This window comes from Phocoena sinus, chromosome 2 (assembly GCF_008692025.1).
Source record: "Phocoena sinus isolate mPhoSin1 chromosome 2, mPhoSin1.pri, whole genome shotgun sequence".
NCBI classification, from domain to species: Eukaryota; Metazoa; Chordata; class Mammalia; order Artiodactyla; family Phocoenidae; genus Phocoena; species Phocoena sinus.
The window spans coordinates 123,139,627-123,165,198 of record NC_045764.1 but is presented as its reverse complement, the minus strand read 5'-3'; the positions used below and the strand labels follow the sequence as shown (position 1 = coordinate 123,165,198).

The window sequence follows — 25,572 nt, the reverse complement described above, 5'->3', positions numbered from 1 at the left end:
TGAATATAAAATTATTATTAGGTGATTTCCCCCCCTCAATAAATTCGTAACAATTATTGGATGAGTCTTCAGTTTTATTACAAAAACAAAGATGATCAGTTTGATCAAAATGAAAGCTTGCTCACAAGTTTTAACGTGAATATTCCAAATACAAAGTCTCCTGAAACAAGTTTTGATATGATTTTCATTTTTTTAAAGGGATGCAAACATTCCATTTCCTCATTTATAATCTCTATTCCAAGACAATATTTTAATAAGTATCTTCTGCTGTTTGATCCAAATTCACAATGATAATGGAACCACACAGACAATATCTTGTCAGCAAAGGTTAAAAAGCCATTTTTTTTTTTAAGGAGGAAGTAAATCCTTAATAACCAGCCCTTATGTATTTTCAGAACCTTGTACTACACTGACATGATTTGCAGTCAGTTTTTTTTCCCTACCCTTAAGGCTACAAAACTCTATTGCAAATGCATTGCAAAAGAATTCTAGACCACTTAATGCAAAAATCAAAAAAATAGTTCTCCAATAAAAAGTAAATTTTATAAATGGTAGGAAATAGTATCTGTGGTAAGCTACTAAGTGACATTTTCCCCTATTACTGAACAAATCATGTTACACAGAAACAGGGAAGACAAGTTATCAAATACAACAAGCTTATGCTATGTTTACATCCCTCATTAAAAAAAAATAATTTCAAACTTTTCACACACTCCATCTGATATTTAATTTTCCCATCAGGTTGGAGGGGGAGGATAATACTGTCCATAATTCCAAGGATTCTGATAATTGTACTGAAAGGAAAAAGCAAACATGTTAGCATACAAGAACTATGGCTGAGTTCTATATATAAAAATGTAATTAAAGCAGGTATATTTAAGAAAACAAGCATGTGTTCACTGCTGAAATTTCCAAGTCTTAACCAGAAGACAATGTATTATACAATCTGCAACCGAAGCAAAGAGTTGTTTTTTCTAAAGGAAAAAAAAAAGACTATCCTCATTTATGCATTTCTAATAACATCTATTAACAAAAAATTCAATTATAATTATGCAAACTCACTTGATACCAGGCACTATAATTATATGCAGCTTGATTTGCCTGTAAATCACCATCAATCATCTGCGTAGATGATGAAGTTGTATCTTCTGTGTGTGCTTTCTTTTCCTCTGGTTCTTCTGATCTAAATCAAAGGTCAAAATGGAAACTTTCAGAATTCCCACAGATAAGTACTTTTAACAAATGGATAAGTGTCACCTGTGTACGTTCATCTGAAGTTCTTGACCACTCTGTTTTATATGATTTCAAATCATGAAAATAAATTACCACAACATAAAGGTGATAATTATCTTTAAAGGGATTTCCACAATGAAATGTCTTCTTTTAAGCATCCCTTTCTGATTCAGCAGGAAGTTACATACCCGTTTTCTGCTTTCCTTTTTAAAGAATCCTGTTCTTTTAGGAGTGTTTGATGTTCATCGTAAGCATTCAGAAGCCTGAGAGGGAAGGAAAAACAATCCTTTGGAATAGACAAAAGCCAAACTTAAATTTTTAAAGTGTTTAAGTTATTTCCACTTAGGGAAACAAAAGCATGTTGCAATGAACATCCTTTTGGAAAAAAAAAAATGATCCAGCAGGCAAAACTACCCCCAGCTACCTTTTCTACGTTATCTGCTTTGGCAAACCACTGCCTTGCACTTTCCTTCTCAGTCCACGTGGTTCAAATGAGGCTTCAGAGATACAGGCCTAGCCAATTACCTTATTACGTATCTCTGACCAATGACTGATTTAGAGGTGATCATGTGACTCAAACCAGGATGTCAATAAGTCCCAGGATTTTTGACTGAGCTACTGAAAAAGTGCCTGTTCTCTGTACTACAGTGGGCTAAAGCTGATGGGATACTGGCCAAGAGCTACCTGTTATTATTTGTAACACATGGGGAGAGCCCGACTAAGGAGCTATCACACAACAAAGACAGTGACCTTGACAATATGTTTTCGTCCAATGCAACGAGTCCTGACAGTTACATAATTTGTATACTTTTGAGATCTAACTTAACAATGCTTCTTAAAGACACCTGCCACCAGTTAGGATAAAGTGTAAACTTTGGCCATGTGATAAATTGAATTAGAACTAAAATAAAACTACAGTATAATTAATCATTGATAAAAAAGATAATTTTTAATAAAAAAATGTGATATGTATTATAGGTCTCACCTGGAACTTAGAACTTCAAAAACAATGTCACTTGAAGCCAAACTGACTTTAAAATCATAATGATTTTGTTTTCCTTTTACCATTTTCTTTTTCTTTTTGAGCATGGAATCCTAACCACTGGACAACCAGGAAATGCCCTCCTTTTACCACTTTCTTAAATATTTTTTAGAAAGACAAAGATGGCCTTATTTTTTAAGGAATCAGAAACCTGAACACAGATAATTAACATTTCTGTGGAAATGACCTTGATGTTTACATGCATGTTCAACTTCCCTGGACAGCCTGCATATGTACACATTTAATAACAATTAACAGTAACACTGGTCCCAAAATATTCCAGGGGCAAAAACTGTCAATAATCTCTGGTTCAGTGTTTACTCAACATAAAGGACTTTAAAATGGACTAATTTCCTTAAGACCTTTAACAACTCATGGGTTGGCAACAAGAGACTCAATATTCATATGAGAAAATCTGAAAACTGAGGAATACAAAATACTAAGTGAGAGCTAGGATTTAATCCTATATTTGTCTGATTGAACATTAATCCTTACCAATTCATTACACTGCTACCTAAATTTCTAAGCAACTCATTGATTTTCCATATCACTCCCTTTTTAAATTTCAAATACAACAATCTTAGACCTGATACTCAGACCCTCCATAACTATATTTACAAGGGCCTAACTGGCATCCTTGTGTCGGACCTCAGATTTGTCTGTATATTACTGCCAAATTTAAATATGTCATTTAGTCTAATTCAAAACTCTAATAGTTTCCTACTGTCAACCGTGTACATGTGCTCAGAACTCAGTCTAGCTTTTAAGACACAGCACATTTAGCATCAAGTTTTTACCGCTTCATAAAACCCTCCAATCAAGCAGATATTCTCTTTACATGAACTAATTTGCTTCCACCATTTTATCCTCTCCTTAGCTTATCAGAATCCAGTAATAACTAAATGAAGCCCCACCTCCTCTATGAAAGATGCCAAATACATTCTGTTCCAGAGAGATCAAAGCCTTCTTAACAATTATATGCTACCTCACATATGTACAGCCTCTCTAGTCACCATACCATCCAACTAGACTAAAAGCTAGAATTACATATGCCATTTCTTTTGTATACTTTCTTCAGTACAAAACAAAAGGAAGACACATACAGCACATGAGGTGGTTAAGAACACAGGCTCCGAAGTAGGTTCTAATTCCAGCTGCACAATGTAATAGCTAAGTGACCTTGGAAAAACTGCCTAATCTCTCTTTAAGCCTCTCTTTGTCTATTAAAAGACCAGTACCTCCTCCCCTGTTAGACTGTTAATGTACTTTACATTAGGTAATTATAAAACTTTTAATGTGCCAAGCACATATATACAGTTGTATTAAAATGTAACTCATATTAAACGTTTTTCAGTTTAATTAAAATCTTACTCAGCCATCAAAAATGTACACACACACTTGCCTAACAGGAATTGGGGTATTTCCTTACTAGAACCAGGTAAGAAAGGAATGGCAGCAATGCTCTAATCAATATTTCTACTCTTCTATTTTGCAGATTTAAATTTTAAACTTGTCCTTTTCCTCACCCTCATCTTTTAGCCTTTTATAATGCATGAAGATGAGGTCATTAAGGCATGATCTGTAAAACCACACCCATCCTCTTCTCTAATCTGAGATGGCATTCCTATTCCAGAAAACCCCATCTACCTTTGGTGGTCTATATATTAAATGTTTCTGTGTTTCAGGGTTCAATCCTTCGCCCATTTCCTTTTTCACAGAATTCCTGCCTCCTGCTTTCTCTCATCTACTCATTGTTTAAATCACCACGCTAAAATTCTGAAAATAATTTTGAAGGAAAGACAAACCATATGTCCTCTCATTAAGCACATAGACATCTGCAAAACTGAATTTACCCCCACATATACCCAAGGAAAAATAAACCTAGGAAACATTTAAAATTTAACAATATATTATTTTGTACTCATTATCAAATTCCCATCCAAAATTATCAGTGCTCTATTACTATTCAGATAGATAATAATATATAATTAAGATCTTACTTATTAACATCTGAACCAAAATCTTCAAGAAATTCCACTTTTCTCTGAGAAAACGTAATTCTCATTTTCATAGGTAATGAACCATGTATAGCTTTGTCAAAACAATTTAGGATATTTTCTTCATTTTGTTTGAGGTCACCACTATATTCCATTTCAAGTAAATTGAGGTATAACTTTGTGTTCTCCTGTGTAAAAAGCAGTACCAATTAATCATATTTCTAAGATATTTTGATTAGACCACAGATATTTTAAATGCCTTAATTTTTGTCTCAACTTGAAAAATTCAATATTGAAAATTGTATTAAAATGTAATTCATGTTAAATTTTTTCAGCATACATCTAATAAACAGGTAAAAAACTAATAAGCACATTGGTAGGTAGAGACATCATCCTAGCATCTCCTAAACTATGCAAGTTGTTAAATGCCAATAAACTAAAACCCTATATCCTATCTTGGGTTTAATGTAGCTTGACCTACCATAACAAATATGAAGTAAAACATAAAAAAATGATCTCTACTTCCCAGTAATCTAAATCTTCACAACCATAGATAATCTTCCTCACTGCAGCTGGAAGCAAACCTCTTATAAACCTGTGTCTTAAAACAGACCTGTCATTACCCGAAAATCTAAAAAATGAGAAATTTCCTAGACACTATCTTTTGACATCAGTTGATATATAAAAGGAAATACTTTAGAAAAGGAGAATAATCTCACTGCTACATTTGTTACAATGTAGGCAACTGCCATACTTATGTTAATAAAGTATTCTCAGGCCCTCTACTTAATAATCAATAAACTTGCCGTAAAATTTCTAAATGTGGAGAAAATAGAAAATCCAATAATGTTAATTTTCTCAACCTTTTAATGATAATTTGAAAATTTTTTAAAAGAATGGCAACATCAGTTTAGAGGGACTGTTGTCTTCATTTAGTAATGAAATATATTACATACAGACCAAACCTTTCATCATAGTTGCCAAAATGAAAAACAACAACAAAAAAGACTATTTTTTATGGAAGATATTCTAAAAAACACAAATACATACTTTGTCTCTTTCAATAGCTTCCAAAAGCACCTTTCTTGATTTTGGAAGGTTTTTTTGTATTTTGAAAAGATGTCGGGCTAGTTTGATAGCATAAAATGATGATTCATTATTTGATTTGGCATTTTTAATAGCTTCCTGAAGCAAACGTTCAGCTTCTTCCATATTTCCAAGCCGTCGTTCTAAACTTACTCTTCTCAAACGAACCATTGCCAATCCTAGAACACATTCTTCAAATGTTCTCAAGATATTCCTGGCTTCATTAATATTACCTAGAAATAGTAATTAAATGTTTATGCTTTCGTTTAAACTTATGAAATATCCTTTATGCCAGGTATTGGCAAATAACAGCCCACAGGCTAAATCCAGCCCTCTGGCTATTTTTTTTTTTTTTGAAATGGAAAACAGCCATGTTCATTTTTTTATGTTATTGTCTATGGCTATTTTGGAGCTACAATGGCAGAGTTGTTAGGAAAGAGACCATATGGCCTGCAAAGCCTAAAACATTTACTATCTGGCCCTTTATAGAAAAAGTTTACCTGACCTCTGCTTTACACCATCTCTCAAGACTCAATTCCTATAACTTTATCCTAAAGTAACTGAAATCCCAAAATATCAACTGAATGTCCTCATTCTTACCCTGCTGTTCCTCAAAAGCTGCCCAAAGCATATGCACCATGGGTTTCTTTGGGAGATGAATTGTGCAAGCTCTGCTGAAGACATGCCTCACTCCTTCAATGCTATGATTTTCCATATACTTGGCATACTACATACAGAAACAGAGGAAATACTGAATAATTTACAGTTGAACAAGCCATTAAATATGTGACAGAACGATAAAATTCTATTTTTAAACCCATTCAGCACCTTTATTGAACCACTAGACTAGTTTCTGTAAGGAAGGACGAAGAGAGGCAACGAGGTTGGCATATGCAGCAGTCAAATCTGGTTGCAAGCAGACCATCTCCTAATGCAACAGATATAGTTATATGAACAACATTCAACAGAAGTACAAAAAAGGTTAGTCACTAGATCAATGTTTATAATATATTCAAGTTTCAGAGCATATAATTTTCTTACCTTAATCCAAAACTCCTCATAGAGGGCACATGATATGACACATCTTTCAAAGAGAACCACAACTCGTTCATGAGTCCCATTTTCAATTTCAAATTCTAAGTATTCTTTCCAGTTTTTCAGTTGTGCCTTTTCCAATGGTTTCACATGAAAATAAGGTCTTTTAATCTGTAATAAAAGCATGACATGACAATGAAAGTAAACCAGTACCAACACCAAAATATGTATGACTACAGTAATACAAATATTTTAAATTATAAAATATAATAATGAACCAAAAAATTTTAATCACCATATCACATGAGTAAAAAAACTTCTAAAATTAAAATCCCTTTAATTACTTAGGCTTTATAAATTGAAGAAACAGAATGTATTTTCCACTTACCCTGTCATTTTAATAGAACTACACAATTTTATGTTCAGAAAACTGTATTCTTTGCTGACTATTTTAGAATTGAACAATTATACCACAGTAACAGAAAGCAGATCAGTGTCCATCCAAAGATGAATGGATAAAGATGATGTGGTATATATACACCAATGGAATATTACTCAGCCATAAAAAACAACGAAATAATGCAATTTGCAGCAACATAGATGCAACTAGAGATTATCATACTACGTGAAGTTGGTAAGAAGGAGAAAGACAAATACCATTTGGTATCACTTATATGTGGAATCTAAAAAATAAACTAGTGAATGTAACAACAAAAAAAAGGAAAGTAGATCAGTGGTTGCCCGGGGTAGGAGTGCAGTGTAGGTTATTGACTGAAAAGGGGTTCTGAGGTGACAGAGTAGTTCTATATCCTGATTGTTGTGGTGATCACAATGCATATACATTTGTCAAAACTCATTTTACGAGCCAGTCACAAAAAACCACATACTACATGATTCCATTCATGTGAAAAGCCAGAAGAGGGAAACCTATAGGAACAGAAAGTAGATTAGCGGTACCTTAGGGCTGGGAGTTGGGGGCAGTAAGCAGATGAGGGAGTAGAGGGGTGAAAGCTAATGAGTAAGGGATTTCTTTTTGGGATGATGAAAAGGTCCTAAAATTAACATTAATTAAATGTTCTAAAATTAACTGTATGTACTTATCTGTGAATATACTAAGAACTACTGAACTGTACACTTTAAATGGGTGAACTATATATGGCATGCGAATTACATCTCAATAAAGATGTTTAAAAAAAACAAAGAATTAGAATTCTGAAAAAATAAAAACACCTCATTTTACTGTACCTAAAATAGGTACATTTTGTTGTACATAAAACTCAATGAAATTGATTTTAAAAATTGAACTGTAATAAAATGGTTCAGATTAAAGATAATTTGCAATTCATGTAAGTCTGAATTCAATGTTTCTAAAATTGATAATGGAAAATGATAAAATAATAGAAAATTGATAATGGAAGCCATAAGTAGGACAAATACCTCATTACTTAATAAGCAAAAATAAAAGGCAGAGACATCATTCAAAACTAAAAGAAAAATACATTACTCCTATCTGTATTTTGAAGCATATAATGACAATAACAAAAAAGCAAGCACTTACACCTTCTTCAAATGTCCATCTTTTACTAACTTCATGCTCATTATAATTAAACATTTCTTGATGAATTTCAATGATTCTATGTCTCATGTTTTCTATTTCAGTAATTAGCTAGGGAAGAAAAAAAATTTTAATCACACAAGTTATATACAAAAATTTTAAATATCACTGCTTACATTTAAATATTATCCACCCATACTATAGTCTTAGAATAGTGACGGGTTTTTAACCGTTATCAATTATGTGCAAAGTACAATTAACAATACTGAAATCTGTAAAAGTATTTCCTAATAAACTACTTTCTCATATGCCTTTTTAAAAACAAAAAACAGGGCTAGTACATCACAACATAGGCCAAATAATCCTTCTAAGCTAACGTAGTTTTTCAGGTGTCTCATAGTAAAACACATTATCTACTCTAAATCAAACAAGCTAAAGAATTCCCACCTGCCTTAATCAGAAATTGATTTTATATGAGCTACAAGTCATACCACACATGCAGTCAAGGGACATAAAGTTTAGTTTCTCATGCACTGAAAGATTTTTTTTAATAAGTCTGGTTACCTTTGCTGGATCAGTTATGTCTTCAATTCCTGATGGTAGATCATCACCAGGAGGACCATCATCACCACTATGCCCATTTACAGAAGCTAATTCCCTTCGCAGCTGAATAAACTGTTCACCAGTTAGAAGATCTCTAGGTAAGTTATTCTGTATATGTTCTTTAAATCTAAAGGAAAACAATAAAAATACAAGCTCTATATATGAAGTATAATTTTAGATCCCACATTACATTTCTACTACACATTACTCTTTCAAAGAACTCTGATTTAAAGAAGCAAAAACACCACACCTTTTCTCCTGTTCTACAGTAACAACCTACCACTTGATGAAACAGTCTACAGACATCTTCATTTCCTTCCTGCCTTTGCAATGGAATGAAGAAGGCGTGGACAAGTCATACACTGAAATCCTACTTCTGTCCATAACTAATTATTTGACTTATAGGAAGTTTTTCCCTTCTCTAAATCTTGGTTTTCTCATCTGTCAAGTGACTGTAAAATTAAATACAGCAATCCATGTTTAAATTATAAATGATCAACAAATTTTGCAGTTCCTTCCTCACCTCCCAATTACTCCTGAATTCACATGTCTGTGCCAAACACTCCAATGAAATTGCCCTAATTAAAGTCACCAAGTACCTCTTACACGCAAAATTAAATGGATACTTGTTTTATAGTACAGCATCTATCCTAATAATGTCCTCAGTACTTAAGGCTGTTAACTAGCCCTCCTTTTAGAATCTTCTTCACCCTGGGCTCTGAGTTACCACTTTCTTGGTTTTCCTCCAAGTCTCTGACTGCTCCTTGATTCCAGCCTGCCCCCAAATGCTAGTATGCCCAATGATTCCACTCTGCATTTTGTTCTCATCTATTTTTATATACTTTCTGTCCAATCTTATTAATACAGCTTGAAATAATAAGCATACTATGACTTTAAAACTCTAACTTAAGCCCAAAACTTTTCCCTAAATTTCAGATTAGTATATACAACTGCCAACGCTCTGCATAAAGAAATATAGATTTTAAGCAAAGAGTGTTTTGAAAAACATGTCATTTATCTACACACACTAGTTTATATATATATATATACAAATTTTAATCAAAAACACCAAGTTGAAGAGCTAAAGTATCTACACCATCTCAATTTGGAACCTTATATACAACGTGTCTATAAGTGTGTCACTTTCATCCACAAATCAACACCCTCAGCATTTCTAATCTTTTTTAAAAATTACTATTTATTTATTTAGGCTGCACAGGGTCTTAGTTGCAGCACACGGGATCTTTGTTGCGGCGTGTGGGACTTCAGTCGCGGCATGTCAACTTCTTAGTTGCAGCGTGTGGGATCTTTAGTTGCAGCATGTGGGCTTCATAGTTGCAGCATGCAGACTTCTTAGTTGTGGCATACGGACACTTAGTTGCAGCATGTGAACTCTTAGTTGCGGCACACATGTGTGATCTAGTTCCCAGACCACGGATCGAACCCAGGCCCCCTGCATCAGGAGCGTGGAGTCTTACCCGCTGGACCACCAGGGAAGTCCCAACATTTCTAATCTTGAATCTTGATATTGTCAACCACTAAGTTGCCGAATCTCTTCCACCTACCTTATCTCTTACATTCCACTGGATATTAGGTCCAATTTAGTCTACCTTCTAAATATGACTTCATGCCCTCCCCACTACTCAGCTAGATAAACATAAACCAGTCTTCCAGCCTCTGGTCCCACAGCTTCTAACCCCACCTCAATATTACTATCAAAAATGTTATTAAGGGCTTCCCTGGTGGCGCAGTGGTTAAGAATCTGCCTGCTAATGCAGGGGACACGGGTTTGAGCCCTGGTCTGGGAAGATCCCACATGACGCGGAGCAACTAGGCCCGTGAGCCACAACTACTGAGCCTGCGCTTCTGGAGCCTGTGCTCCACAACGAGAGAGGCCGCAACAACGAGAGAGGCTGCAACAGCGAGAGGCCCGCGCACCGTGATGAAGAGTGGCCCCCGCTTGCCACAACTAGAGAAAGCGCTCACACAGAAACGAAGACCCAACACAGCCAAAAAAGTTATTAAGAAGTAAACATGAAAAATAAAATAGTAAACAGGATCATATCCCACCCTCATGCCAAAAATCACTTCAGTGTTTATCCTGCATTCAGGTTAAAATCCAGTCTCCTTGAAGTCTTTCATATTCTGACCTAGCCTCTGACCCAGACCTACCTCTTCAACCTAATTATCAGACATGGTTGTACATGTACCATATGCTCCAACCGTATGGACTTTTTCCCCAAGTTTCTTAAAATTGATTTAGGTTACTGACACCTGGATTTTTATGGATTTTAAGACTTTCACAGGGACTTCCCTGGCGGTCCAAGGGTTAAGACTCTGTGCTCCCAATGCAGAGGGCACAGGTTCAATCCCTGGTAGGGGAACTAAGATCCTGCATGCCGCATGGCATGGCCAAAAAAAAATAAAAGACTTTCACAAACATATGTAAATAACATTGGAAACTAATTTTAAATTTTGCAAAATCAGTGAATACAGAGGCTTAACTTCACCTATTTTATCACCAGGAGGACAAAAATACAGATTGCCTTATTTAAAAAAACTTTAAATGAGGAAGTAACTCACATGTGTAGTATGAAAATGAATAGATTTAATACTCAAATAAATATTAAAATTAAAAATTGTCAAGACATAAATAAGAAACTTGAAATAAGGTAAAACTGAAAAATAACTACTTATAGAACATATATTTAAAATAACTGGACTTCCCTGGTGGCGCAGTGGTTAAGAATCCTCCTGCCAATGCAGGGGACACAGGTTCGAGCCCTGGTCCGGGAAGATCCCACATGCCGCAGAGCAACTAAGCCCCTGTGCCACAAGTACTGAGCCTGGGTGCCTAGAGCCCATGCTCCGCAACAAGAGAAGCCACCGCAGTGAGAAGCCCGCGCACCACAAAAAAGAGTAGCCCCTGCTTGCCACAACTAGAGAAAGTCCGTGCGCAGCAACAAAGACCCAACACAGCCATAAAATACAATAAAAATAAATAAAATAATCGCCACATTATATATATAAACTTCTTTCATATGGTGATAAAATATGCATAATACTAAACAGTAATATTCCATTAGCTTTTTCTACTATAAAGCTAATATTTTCAATATAGAATGGCTGAGTGCCCAATACTGGGTTGGCCAAAAAGTTCGTTAGGTGTTTTCCATAAAGGAAAATACCTGTTCCTAGGTATTAAGGCCAAAAAGAATTAAAAATCCTCAGAAAATGACAGACATGTGAGGATACAAGAGACATAAATTCAAAACAGTGTTATCAGTGCTAAGATAAATGAAATAAATGTAGGTAGAGTGCTGGCACAAAAGACAGAACAGACACTTCCATTTAGGTGAACTGGAAAAAGTGTCACGGAGAAAACATTAAGCTGTATGGGTCTTAAGGAATATGAGTTCACCAGACAAATGGAAAGTGGAAAAGGTATTACAGTCATAAAAAGCATAAAACATCACTGCCCTTTGGGAAATTATCAGTACTCAGGTTACGTCTAGAGTTTAAGAACTACCAGGGACTGGGCCTGAGGAATTAGATCATATCACAAAAGTACTCATGCTAAGGAGGATTTTAAATTAGATATATTCTTAGAGATAATGTTCAGTGTATATCCAATATACAAGCCTACACAACAGAAATATTTCTAATACAGCACTTAGCTCCTTTAGCACATGCTTCCTCTTCTACACTTTTGAGCAACTTGAGGGCCAAGTCAATGCATACATATCTTCTTTGGGCCTTTATTCCTACAACTTAAATGCATATCATCTGGTACATGGCAAGCACTAAATAACTGACTTTAAATAGGAGAAGTATATTTGGCAAAAGAAAACATTTCAGCAGTTCTCAAAGCAATTAGTCATGTGAATTAGTTTACTTATATAAACTATAAGATTTACTTATACCAACACTACTTCTGAGTTTGCTATACTCATAAGTAAAGTGTGTCTCATTACATTAAGTGAAAAAGAGTAGATTAAAAAGCAGTATGCATGAGGCTTCCCTGGTGGCGCAGTGGTTGAGAGTCCACCTGCCAATGCAGGGGACGCAGGTTCGTGCCCCGGTCCGGGAAGATCCCACATGCCGCGGAGCGGCTGGGCCAGTGAGCCTTGGCCGCTGAGACTGCGCGTCCAGAGCCTGTGCTCCGCAACGGGAGAGGCCACAGCAGTGAGAGGCCCGCGTACCGCAAAAAAAAAAAAAAAAAAAAAAAAAAAAGAAAAGAAAAAGCAGTATGTGTAATGCAATCCACTAATCTCTATTATACTCATACATGCATTTTTCAAAGCCCAGTGAAATATTAAAAAAAAAAAAAAACTACACCAAGAACTTTGGGGCCACACTGTCTAGGTTCCAATCAGCTTCCAACCACTTACTAATTCTGTGACCTTTTGCAAATACTTTAATCTTTCTTTGCCTCTACTTCCATAAAATATAGATAAATAATAGTACCTATACCTATACCTGGTTAATTGTGACGATTAAATGAGTTATAAGGCACTCAGAATACTGTCTGTATAACTGTTTCCTAGTCATATTTTTTCTTACCAACAATAAAATTATTATAATCATATATTTTACCTATACTTTAGACCCCAGAAGAACTGGTTTATGAAAGGAACCCGCTTTGTCCCAGAAAACTTTTTAAATCTTTTTTAAAGGCTTTTAAAAAAACATTAAAAATATTTTAACTTTTTAAATTCAGTCAACAAATATTCACCAAGTGTCTCCACATGCCAACCCTTGTGTTAATAATCTCTTTCAGCAAGTGTCTCCCTAGGTCATTATACCCTAGAAACCTGCCCACCTCCTCTATCTCATGAAAAACAGAGATGGTATATTCAGGTCCACATGCTTTCTGTTTCTAACCTGGGTCTACATAGCTTAGCAAATTGATCCACAGTTCTGTACAAACGTTTCATAAAGTTTTCTAATTTGTTAGTAAAGAAAAATTTAGAAAATCACTTACTTAATAACTACCTAAAGTTTACAGGCTCTACCACAATACTAGTTATAAAAATTATGACAGAAATATGGCAGTTATAGCAAACATTTATCAACACAGTCCTCATAACTTTCTTGTTCAGAAAGACTAAGTCCGTATTAGTGGGAGCCTTATTAATGGGATACTTTGAATACATCAGAAACATGGAAATCACAGTACACAGAACTAGTTGTTTTAACAGCACTCATTAAAATGAAATGATACCAGTCATAACAGATTATCATAGTAGAAAATTAAACTGAAATTATTTTTGATTGTTTGAATATAAACAGGACTTACTACATAAAATACATTCTTTGCTCTTTTGGATATAAGATGTTACGTGAATCACAAGAATGGACCTTTAGTAAATCATTATGTTTTAAATAAGCATCTATTATGTGCCATGTACTGTGTTAACCATGAAGAATAATTAAACTTAGATTCTTTTCTCTCATTCCTTCACTACTCTGAAATATCTTAGACAAAAGACAGGATTCCTATCGTTTCCTCACCTATAAAACAGATAAAAAGAACCTTCTGTCTAAAACCAGTAAAGTTCCTAAACATTTTATAAGCTATACTGAAAATGTCAAAATCTAAAACTGTATATAACTTGCGATTATCGAGCAATAAAATTTATTCCTGTTTGCGTCTAACAGAATCTTACATTTCAAGAGAATAAGTATCCTCATTATTGGAAATTAATTACCTGAGTAATCACACAAAAATGTTAACAACCTGATTTTTCCACTCACCTCTGAAAATGATGACTGTACAGCTGTGTTGGAATACCAAGAATACGATCGTATATAGCTGTAACTTCTCTCAGGTTTCCCTGTTCATTTTCCCAGTTTATATACATTTCCCAGAGTCTGTCAGATCGGAAATCTGTTCCTGCAGCTAGAACAGCATGCTCAAAAGTTCTGAAAAATTAAATTACCTCTTAAGTTATCTTTCCAAGATAAAATCACTTTAAAAATATTATTTCTACACTTTGCAATACATACAAATATCAAATCATTGTCATACTCCTGAAACTAATAAAATATTTCTAAATTTTAGAAGATAATGCTAAATTCAAAATTATATTCAACTTTATACAAGTAGAGATTAAAAGGAAGAAGGAATAGTAGAAAAGTGTATGACAGTTGCTTAAAAAAAAGGGAAAACGTAAAGGGAATAGGTAAATGTAATTTTATGTAACTGTATATTGTTTTATATGATATAAATTTGCAATGCAAATTACACAGCAAACATATAAGAGTAACACAGTAGACACTAAAATATTCGTTAAACTTGAAATGTCTGTTGAATAGATTCCTTTAGGACAAAAGACAGACAAAATTTATCTCCCTTTAAGAAGTAATTTTCTGGCAAAACAACTCTCCAACAAGGGGTCCAGCTGCCTTGTCAGGTAATGAGAAATATACATATATTCTAAAACTCTCAAAATTCTCTCCTAATTCTAAAATTCCACAGTTACACTTTACTACAAAATCATTTATTTTAAAATACTTAGCTCATTTGAAGAGATTTCTGTAAGCAATTTTAATCACTGGATTTGATATCCCAAATGGGATAAAATTTTAGGTACGTTTTCAAAATAAATATTAGAATCAAGAGGGATTTTTAACAGTATAAACTACACTACCTAAATTAATCTACAACTTTAACTGAATGCCAATCAAAGCTCTAAGAAATTTTGGATGGAAGAGGAAAAAAATTCTAACATTCATCTAGCATACAAAGATGCAAAACATTTTTGTAAAAGTATAAAGCAGCAGGCATTTTCCTGAAAGGTATCAAAAGAAACTAGAAAGCTACAAAAATTAAAAGTATGGCACTGGCCTGGTATCGGAAAAATGGATTAACAGTTCCCAAGAAAACAAAATAGATCTATATATATGTGAAAATTTAGTATATGACAAAGTATTTTAAATCAATGCACACAAAATTTTTTTTAATTTAAAAAATAAAAAATAAATCATTGCAGAAAAGATGGACTATTCCAAATGGAAAAAATAAAAGGTTAATCTCTGACTTGCAAAAGACGCAAATAAGGTTAATCTGTTTCACAAAAGACACAAGCTAAATGTCAGATAAGTGAACTATAAGAAAAAGCCTATAAAAAGAATGAGAAAAAAATTCAAGATTTATGTATTCTTGGCAAGATAGGCACAAAACTCAGAAACCAATAAAAGATTACAAATTGAACCACAGTAAGAAAAAAACAAAAACAAAAACCTCTATATGATAAAGATACCCTAAACGAAGATGTGCCAAAACCGGGGGAAATATGTTTAATACACATAAGGGATTGAGAGAACATGCGCGCGCGTGCGCGTGTGTGGTACGTGCACACACGTGTATGTTTGTTTGAGATTTTCAAGAGAGTTAAAATACATGTTATTCCTCTGCAGAATCCCAAAGTGATTCAGGAAATCAACGCATCAGACACTAAGAAAACTGGAAGTAGCTGGAAGAGGAAGGATGACAGGTAATGAACAAAATGTTTAGACGAAGGTTTGCTTAATGAATGGTAAGAGGCCTTGAACCCACTTTCCTGCTCAGCTATGGGATTTCAGAAGCTAGGTATATGCTCCCCAGGCAGATCAGATGATCCTTCAACGAAGAAACTGCTTGGTATAGGAATAAGATATAAAGATTCCAACACTGGGAGTCCCCCAACAAAAACTTGAGTAGCCACCTGATCATGCACTGTGAAGCCCTTTATTCCAGCTAACAATGTAGTACAGAACTTCCATTCGGTTTATTAGTATTGAATCTTTAACATGAGCAGAAATCCAGAGATCAAACATATCAGAAATGAAAACAAGCAAACAAACAAAAAAGAGAAAACAGCGCTGAGGGCAGAGAAAAATTTCAACTATCCTTAATACCCTCAAAGAAATGTTAAAAAGATATGCAGCCAGGGACTTCTCTGGTGGTCCAGTGGTAAAGAATCCACCTTCCAAAGCAGGGGACGCGGGTTCAATCCCAGGTCAGGGAACTAAGATCCCACATGCCTCGGGGATACTAAGCCAGCACCTCAACAAGAGAGTCCATGTGCCTCAAACTACAGAGCCCATGCACTCTGGAGCCCACGTGCCACAACTACAGAGCTCATGCGCCCTGGAGCCTGAGCTCCACAACTAGAGAGAAGGCTGTGCACCACAACAAAGAGCCCGCGTGCCGCAACAGAAGATTCCACAAGCCTCAATGAAGACCCCGCGTGCCAGAACTAAGACCAGACACAGCCATAAATAAAATTAAATAAATAAATAAATAAATAAATAGGACTTCCTTGGTGGTGCAGTGGTTAAGACTCCACGCTCCCACACAAGGGGCCCGGGCTCGATCCCTGGTCCAGGAACTAGATCCCACACGCATGCCACAGCTAAGAGTTCGCATGCCACAACTAAGACCTGACACAACCAAAATAAAATAATTATTTAAAATAATAATAAATATTTTTAAAAGTAAAAAATTTGGATATTAAAATAGAAAGATATGCAGCCATATAACAAGAATAGGAGGCTATAAGGAAAGGAACATTCAAAGAAGAGGAAAGATTCTTAAATACTAAAAATCTTATGGCAGCTATTAAAAATCCAATACAAGGTTCAAGGAAATACCTCAAAAAGTCAAACAAATCCTAGGAGATTGAGAAAAAGGAAAAAGGTAAGAAAATTAAATGATTAAAACAGAAGGTCCAATATCCAACTATTGAAAACAACAGAGAAAACCAAGAGAAAGAAATTATCGAAATAAGAATGTACACAATAATAACATTTCTAAGACTAGAAAGATGTGCTTTAAAGCCTCCCAGATTGAAAAGGCCCACTAAGCACAATTAACTAGAAAAAGAAAGTCCACACCAAAGCATTACAACTGCAGTTACAACAAAGATAAAGAGAACATTTTAAAAGCTTCCATGAAGAAAAACAAGTCACATAAAGAGAATTCAAAAGAATGGTATTAATACTTCTCAAAAGCAACACCGGAAGAGAGATGGAGAAATGCCTTCAAAGCCCTAAGGAAAAATTACTTTCACCTCAAAATTCTACACGCCACTGGACCATCAATTGTTTCAGACATAAAGATTCAAAAAAAATTTTTTTATTCCAAGCATCCTTTAACAGGAAGTTATGGGATGTACTCCTCTAAAAGGCAGGCATGAACCAAGAAAGAGTAGGATCTAACAAGCTCTAATAAATAGAGCTTGATACCCAGGAAAAAGGTAAAGACATCTCCTAGAACCATGATAATGAGGAAATCCAAAAACCGCTGTACAACAGGATCAGAATACAGCAACCAGTCCAGATTACAGAAGAGGAGGTTCCAGGAGAGCTATCTCCAAGAAGAGGGGAAAAAAATGGAATTTACATTTCTCAGAACATAATTCTTTTTTTGTAATCTTCAGATTAAGTAGAATAACACTAGATACATATATTTTTTAGTTTCAAAAAATAACATATAGCATTTGTACATTGTGGAAAGTCAGTATTAGTACTGACTACTGAAAGTAGCTGTTGGAGGGGGTAGAAAATTTTAAATGTTTAAAGAAAGCCAGGCAAATGGGAAAAAGGGGGGAGGGAAGGAAAGGGGTAATTACAGGAAAAACAAAAAGCTATGAAACCTATCCATACTGGAAAGATGAGGAATGGGAAGACAGGGTATAAGTGAACTAAAAATTCTCATCTACCATAACAGAATGATAATGTCTATAGGTAGTGAGAGAGAAGCAGAAAGCAGTAGAGTGCTACTGTTTTAAACATGTTGAAAATATCAGAAGAAACGGCTAAAATATTTAAAGAGAGGTGGAGGGAATCACTTTTTGTTACAAGCAGTTTAACATTAACTTTTTAAATTACATGTACATATCAATAAATTGATGAAAATAAAAACCAAAAACACATTTTAAATTCCTATAATCAGTAACAAAGACTATCCAAAGTAAAATGAGCAAATGTCATGAACAAGCAATGTAAAAATGCCTTATATAGACAGCATTTGAAAAGATGGTAAACCAGGATGACCAACCTACAGATATGTGAACTAAGATAATGAAATACTACTGGAGGTTAAAGAAAAAAACATGGCATGACTATGGGAAAATGACTACCCTCATACACTGTGGGAGTTTAAAATTGCTACCACTTTTAAAAGAACATATGACAAAACACAGCTGCAATTCCCTTTGACAGAAGTTACATTTCTAGAGTGTTCTACATAAACATTGACTTGTAAACAGATGTTCACTGAAGCACTAATGATTTCCTATAAATAAGAATTTGGTCAAATAAAATATACTACCTTGATACTATAAAACACTCTTGCAATGGTTAAAAAAATGGTAGGGAGAATTTCTAAAACATTCTGTTAATTTTTTTAAGAAATCAAACAAAAATATGTGCAATACGTATACACACATATATGTACATCTATGTGTATCTAAAAGAACACACCCCAAGTAATTAACCGTAAGAGGAGAGGGATTGGGGACATAAGAAAAGGGGGTGTGGAATGGTGGAGGACTTTATTATGTACATTTTTTAATAATCATGCATAAGTTTACTATGTATATCATTTTTTTTAATAGTGAAAAAGAAAGTTAAACTTTTAGTTCAGCATTCTTGAGTAGTTCTATTATCAATATCAGAATACTTGACTTATTTATATCTTTAAATACATTTAAGTATCAGTGTTTCACATACCCTCTTATTGTACTGTTTGTCTCAGGATCACCAGGGTCCAATGTTTCTTTTAAGAAGTTTATATAATGTATCCAAAGGTCAACACTAAGAGGTATTGCCTGAAGCCCCCGGCGATACACCTAAGAAGAAAACAACAAACTGTACTTCAAATATTTAATTATTTCTTAACAGAGAGGCAACACTGTGTTATCCGGTGAACCTTAGAAATACTAATTACTGGAATTTTGTTTAAATAATCTACCATTACCATTTGGGTGGAGGTTGGATAGAACATGGCAATGTTCTGATCCCCACGTGCAGAGTCTTGATCTTCAAAGCGCAGCAGTCCCTGCATTCTGACCGGGTTGTGTGGGCAGGCTTTGGGTTACAGACCATAGGGCACAGACCCATTAGAGCATCAATGACAGCGTCTGACCAAAAATGCAATAAGACGTAGCAAATGTGACTAGCAAACCAACTATATTGTTTGGAAAATGAGAAATAAATGTAAGTGAGAGAAAAGCCCTGCCCTACTTGTTAAGCTGCAGTGTAATACAGAGGCTTGCACTGCAAAGCTTGACAAACTGTAGAGGTTTAACGCACCTGCCAACAAAGAGAGAAAATATTAGCTACAAATGCCACAAGAGTGACAAATGCAAATAAAATACCCTATAAAATTGTTTGACCATAAATCGTAGGTACTGCCAGCCAAAAAAAGTCTCTGTTTTGTTATTATTTGGCTTACAGTACCTAATGGAGATAACTTTATTCAGTAATGTACGCACCTCATCTGATTGTTTAATGTTGTCATGCCGCTTTTCGAGGTCTGCATACTTTTTCCAATAACCATAGCAATACGGATAGTGTATGAAAAATTTGTCAAACGCTTTCCTGGCAGCCATCAAGTGATTCTGATGAAAATAAAACAAGGTGTTTAAACATCTTGGAAATTTTTGTCACAAAAACTATTATTCCTTTCAAATGTACAGGCATACCTCAGAGATATTGCGGGTTAAGTTCCAGACCACTGTAATAAAGCGTATTATCGCAATAAAGCAGGTCACACAAATTTTCTGGTTTCCAAGTGCACACAAAAATTCTGTTTACACTATACTGTAGTCTATTAAGTGTGCAATAGCATTATGTCTAAAAGAACAATGTACATACCTTAATTTAAAAATACTTTATTGCTAAAAAATGCCAAAATAATTACAATAGTAACATCAAATACCACTGATCACAGATGACCATAACATAATAATGAAAAAGTTTGAAATACTGCAAGAAATACCAAAAATGTGACAGAGACAGGAAATGAGCAAATATTGTTGGAAAAATGGCATCAACAGACTTGCTCGACGCAGGATTGCCACAAACCTTCAATTTGTAAAAAACGCAGTATCTGTGCAGCTCAATAAAGTGAAGCGCAATAAGACGAGGTATGCCTGTTATTATCTCAAAATAAACGACAGGCTTAAAAACCACACACACAGCAGCCCTTTTTCCTACAATGCAATCTTATCCTTTGAAACAGAAGGAACTAATTCTGTCAAACAGCAAAGTAATTTTTTTATTTCAGCAATTTTATACACACATACATACACACACCAATTATTACAAATATTAGACTTTGATTCTAATACTTTCCATAATGTACAAATGCTATGAAAGTTATTTTTGAAGCTAAAAAAATATTATCTAAAATGTTCTTCAACTTAATCTGAAAATTATAAAAGAGGCAACTTTAATTACAAAACAATAAGGCCTAGTCTGATATTACTTGATTTTTCTGTCCCCTCTAATCCCATTTAAATAGTTACTAACCTCCTGTTCTACATACTGAAGCAAATATACCCAGCCTGTAAAATCCTGAGGATTACTTTCTACAGTTTTCCAAAACTTTTCATATTCTGGAGGGAAATTTGCTTCTGTTTCTGTCACTGGAAGGTCCACAGTATTTGCTATTTCATTTTCTTCCGTAGTTGTGTTCACATTAGGAGATCCATCAGGTGACTGTTCCATTTCTGTAACATTCATAATCTCAGTACTGAAATCAGTAGGCTGATCTACCACTACCTCTGAACTGTTGCCTGTGCTGCCATTATTGGAATTTCTGTACTCATCCATGTGAGAATTCTGCATGGCTGTTTATTTTTTCTTCAGTTAATGATCTGTGGAAACATAAAGAGAAACATCTTCCAAATGTTTATTTGGCATCATCAAAACCACCTTTTAAAAGCCCAAGTTAGCTATTAAAGGAATATATTAATTTGATTCTTGAGCTCTCCTGTAAGTCATAATCAGGTTTATTAGTTTTTATATTACAAATTAAATTCTATAACAAATTTTCCAAACTTCTGCCAGTTTATTGTTGACTGAGTAAAAACTAGCTCCTTCATCTATAAAACAGTGAGTATTGAGCCTCCTCCCTAAAGAAGCAATCATATCTAGAATTCAGTGCTCCTTAGCTAAGAATCTAAATTTTAATATCTGAATGCTATCTTGCTACCAATCCTGAAAAACAGCAATATCTTTAATATCTGTTCTGGAGGCTTTAGCTAACAAAACAAATTCTGGCCATGGATATAAATGTTTCAGAGGGAAATTCATAACTTAGCTCAGGATAGATTTTTAAGAAGGTTATACTGTTGAAATATATCTATAAAATTTAAATCCTAGCAGCTAGGTTTGATTTTATTATAGAAGATACACATTAAGGTTTTAAAATTAAAGAGTGATTTTTAAAGTAAGTGTTATTAAAAACATAGTTATAAAAGAAATAATAAAAAAATAAAAACATAGTTATAAGGGAATTCCCTGGCAGTCCAGTGATTAGGACTCTGTGCTCTCATTGCTGGGGTCCCGGGTTCGATCCCTGGTCAGAGAACTTAGGTCCCACAAGCCACGCAGCCAAAAAATTAAAAATCGTAGGGCTTCCCTGGTGGCGCAGTGGTTGAGAATCTGCCTGCCAATGCAGGGGACACGGGTTCGAGCCCTGGTCTGGGAAGATCCCACATGCCACGGAGCAACTAGGCCTGTGTGCCACAACTACTGAGCCTGCGCATCTGGAGCTTGTGCTCCGCAACAAGAGAGGCCGCGACAGTGAGAGGCCCGCGCACCGCAATGAAGAGTGGCCCCCGCTCACCGCAACTAGAGAAAGCCCACGTACAGAAAAGAAGACCCAACACAGCCAAAAATAAATAAATATTTTTTAAAAATCATAAAAAGAATATTTATGAAAGTTTTACCATCTGGATAGTTACTTCATAAAATCTTTTAAATTAAGTCATCTTATGGTTAAGGCCATAAAATAATAAGGAATTATTCTTTTATCCTGTAAGGTAATACTACAATATATTTTCACAATTCACTTCATCTCTTCCACTAACAGTTTAAATGGAAACTGAATCATTAAATTATAGAGCATGTCTTCTTTTTAAATTAGGGATTATTCTCAAAACTAAACAGACCATAAAACTGATTTACTCCTAAAATATACTCAGAATACATAATTAGTTAATATTGCATAATATAATGTAAAAAAGGATTAAGACTAAAGGAATTCAAAGAAAGAAGTGCAAGTGGCCAATAAACATATGAAAGGACTGAATCTTTATTAATAAAGATGTAAATTAAAACAATGAGATTATCAAATTGGCAACAAGTAAAAAGATATTTCTAGAGGACAGTCACACAAAATATACCAAATGGCAATTGTGCATATTTTATGTTATGTAAATAATCAGATAAAAAACATTTATTAGTTTAAAAGCATTCACTAGAACACTATTATAGCGAAAAAAGAGGGTAGTATTAAGAACACTGCTTTAGTAGGTGGCATATTTGTACAATGGAATAATAATTTAAAAGGAAATATGTGCACCTGTCTTGATATAGAAAGATAACCACTACATATATATTATATGCATGCTACACACAGATCTGTAAGGATTTATATCAAATAAAATACACTAACAATATTAGTTGGTGTTAATGGCTGTTCTCCCCATATAACTGGGCTGACGTTTTCTTCTTTTGGCTTATCTGCAATTATTTAACTGAAGTTAAAAAAAAAAAAAAAGAGGTATTTTGTTTCATTTGTTTTGTTTTTAAGAAAAACGAGCTCCAGATATGACATGCCAGTGGTTGGCTGGTTACAAATTTTTTTTTTTTTGCAATTTTATGCCTACTTTAAAAATCTGGGTTTCTCTATAGTCTACACAACCTAGCTCCACATAATAGTCACCAAGTAAGCTATTTTTTTAAAATACATATTCATTGGCGCCAACGCCAATGATTCTGAGTTCTAGGCTCAGGCCCAGAAAGTTGTACTTCTACCATGTTCTCTGAATGATTCAGAGGAACAGAAACTTATTCATGGGTAAACTCTGAACAATGGAACTGTTGCATCAAAGATCTGTGTATATTAAATTTGGGAATACGCTGACAACTTATCTTTAAAAAAGTTGTACCAGCTGTGTGACAAGACAATTTTAGCTGACTATCCAACATTCCCTCTCACCATCTTCCTAATAAAACATTGTTTTGGTTCAGAGCAGCAATATACCTAACCCCATGTAAGGATTATGAGTCTGAAAAGCACATCTGCTGCAGAGCTCTGGGAACAATTTTGCTTTTCTGATAAAAGGGACAGTCAACAAATAGTGTAGGCTCTACCACTTTCTTCTTACTTTGAATGTGAACATATCTGAAACAACTTGTATTCACAAAGCAGTCAAAAGAACTGGCCAAGAAAATTAAGAAATGCCAGCCCTGACATCAAGCTGCTAATAACACAATGCCAGCTGTGTAAGAAAATAAGTCCCTATTTGCTTAAACTAGTATCAATAGATGAGTTTTTCTATTACTTGCAGAAAAATGCATTCCTAACTAACCCACTAATGAGACATGGACATGAGAATGTCCATTTTTCCATCTCCTCTTGTCAGCACTAGGTATCATGAAACAATTTTTGCTCATCTGATTAAAAAAAGGAAAAAAGAGAGTAGTACCTCATTTTGATTTGCATTTCTTTAACTACAAGGATGTTGAATTTCTATTTCCTTTTTCCCCTTAAATACTATTTCACATCCTTTGTCTATATTTTCTTTTTTTTAATTTATTTACTTGTTTATTTATTTATCTATTTTTGGATGAGTTGGGTCTTTGTTGCTGCACGTGGGCTTTCTCTAGTTGCGGCGAGTGGGGGCTACTCTTCGTTGTGGTGCGCGGGCTTCTCTTGTGGCGGATCACGGGCTCTAGGCGTGCAGGCTCAGTAGTTGTGGCACATGGGCTTAGTTGCTCCGTGGCATGTGGGAGCTTCCTGGACGTGGGCTTGAACCCGTGTCCCCTGCCTTGGCAGGCAATTCTTAACCACTGTGCCACCAGGGAAGCCCTGTCTATATTTTCTACTGCATTTTTTATGAATGGTTTGCAAAAGCTCTCTGTAAACTAGAAAATGACACACACTGTAAAACATTTTTGAGTTAGTCTTCTTACTAGTTTTAGGTTTTTTCTGTGTGTATGGAAGGCATCTTTTAAATTGTCATGTAGATTTGATATCCAGATTTTAAAATATGTCCACTATTTCAAAATGCAGTATGAAGCAAATTTTTTCCCAAGAAAGGATAAATTTAAAATGTTAAATCAAGTGAACTTTGAGGCTGAATGCCACTGGAAGAATTAGTTATAACCAGGTAAAAATCTAAGGAATATATTTTTTTTTTTTTTTTTTTTTTAGGAATATTTTTTAAAAAGGAGAAGAAGAGGGAAAGGAGAAGAAGGAAAGTGGGGGAAGGTCAGGTGGGAACAAAAAAAGTTTTCAATACTTGATGCATATCCAGCACTATACTACATTCCTTATAGAGAATACATAGGTATAAGGTAAGGTCCTCACTCTAAGGCTTATTAACTATTAGTAGCTGGAGAGCGATTAAAAAAACATGCAAAACAATTAGAGAGACAAAATTTCAAATGAAACAAAGTCAAAGTTTAGAAAACTCAATTGAACATTATAGGCATCTAGCAAACCTTCATGAAATATAGAATTTGGTCTTCACTTTGAAAAACTACAGATTTTGGAACAATAGAGAAATAATGATAAATTATTCCAAAATAGCGAATAGCCCACTTGACTTGACAGAACAACCCTTCTTATTAACAGCAGACAAGAAGATGGAAATTAGGACTGGTTCCAAGACAAGAAGGAAATAAGACTGACCAGAATGAAGAGGGTCTGCATTGGGGAAGTGAAATGAAAGTAAGCAGCATGGAGAGCAAGAGGAATCTGAGAAGAAATAATACAACCAAATCTAGTTGGTACA

General features: G+C 34.7%; 1 protein-coding gene and 1 non-coding gene across 6 annotated transcripts in view; both read right to left on the bottom strand.

The window, feature by feature from the left end:
* Positions 1 to 53: 53 nt before the first annotated feature.
* PRPF39 (pre-mRNA processing factor 39) overlaps positions 54 to 25,572 on the bottom strand; it is a 37,291-nt gene continuing 11,772 nt past the window's right edge. Inside the window, exons 2-16 of one of the 5 annotated variants that reach the window (XM_032621617.1) lie at positions 21,074 to 21,420; positions 20,035 to 20,160; positions 19,784 to 19,852; positions 19,518 to 19,680; positions 19,271 to 19,389; positions 14,309 to 14,476; positions 8,513 to 8,678; positions 7,952 to 8,059; positions 6,400 to 6,564; positions 5,959 to 6,085; positions 5,323 to 5,591; positions 4,276 to 4,460; positions 1,422 to 1,496; positions 1,063 to 1,183; positions 54 to 794 (exon numbers count right to left, since the gene is read on the bottom strand). In XM_032621617.1, coding sequence (XP_032477508.1) covers positions 738 to 794; positions 1,063 to 1,183; positions 1,422 to 1,496; positions 4,276 to 4,460; positions 5,323 to 5,591; positions 5,959 to 6,085; positions 6,400 to 6,564; positions 7,952 to 8,059; positions 8,513 to 8,678; positions 14,309 to 14,476; positions 19,271 to 19,389; positions 19,518 to 19,604 — 1,647 coding nt within the window. In that variant the 5' untranslated portion in view covers positions 19,605 to 19,680; positions 19,784 to 19,852; positions 20,035 to 20,160; positions 21,074 to 21,420 and the 3' untranslated portion in view covers positions 54 to 737. Of the gene's footprint in view, positions 795 to 1,062; positions 1,184 to 1,421; positions 1,497 to 4,275; positions 4,461 to 5,322; positions 5,592 to 5,958; positions 6,086 to 6,399; positions 6,565 to 7,951; positions 8,060 to 8,512; positions 8,679 to 14,308; positions 14,477 to 19,270; positions 19,390 to 19,517; positions 20,161 to 21,073; positions 21,421 to 25,572 lie in introns of those variants that run through there. The other 4 variants (XM_032621615.1, XM_032621614.1, XM_032621613.1 and 1 more) reach the window with 4 other exon arrangements.
* Positions 5,170 to 5,255, bottom strand: LOC116750276. The gene has a single exon (XR_004348972.1). It is a non-coding gene; the product is annotated as a small nucleolar RNA SNORD127 (small nucleolar RNA).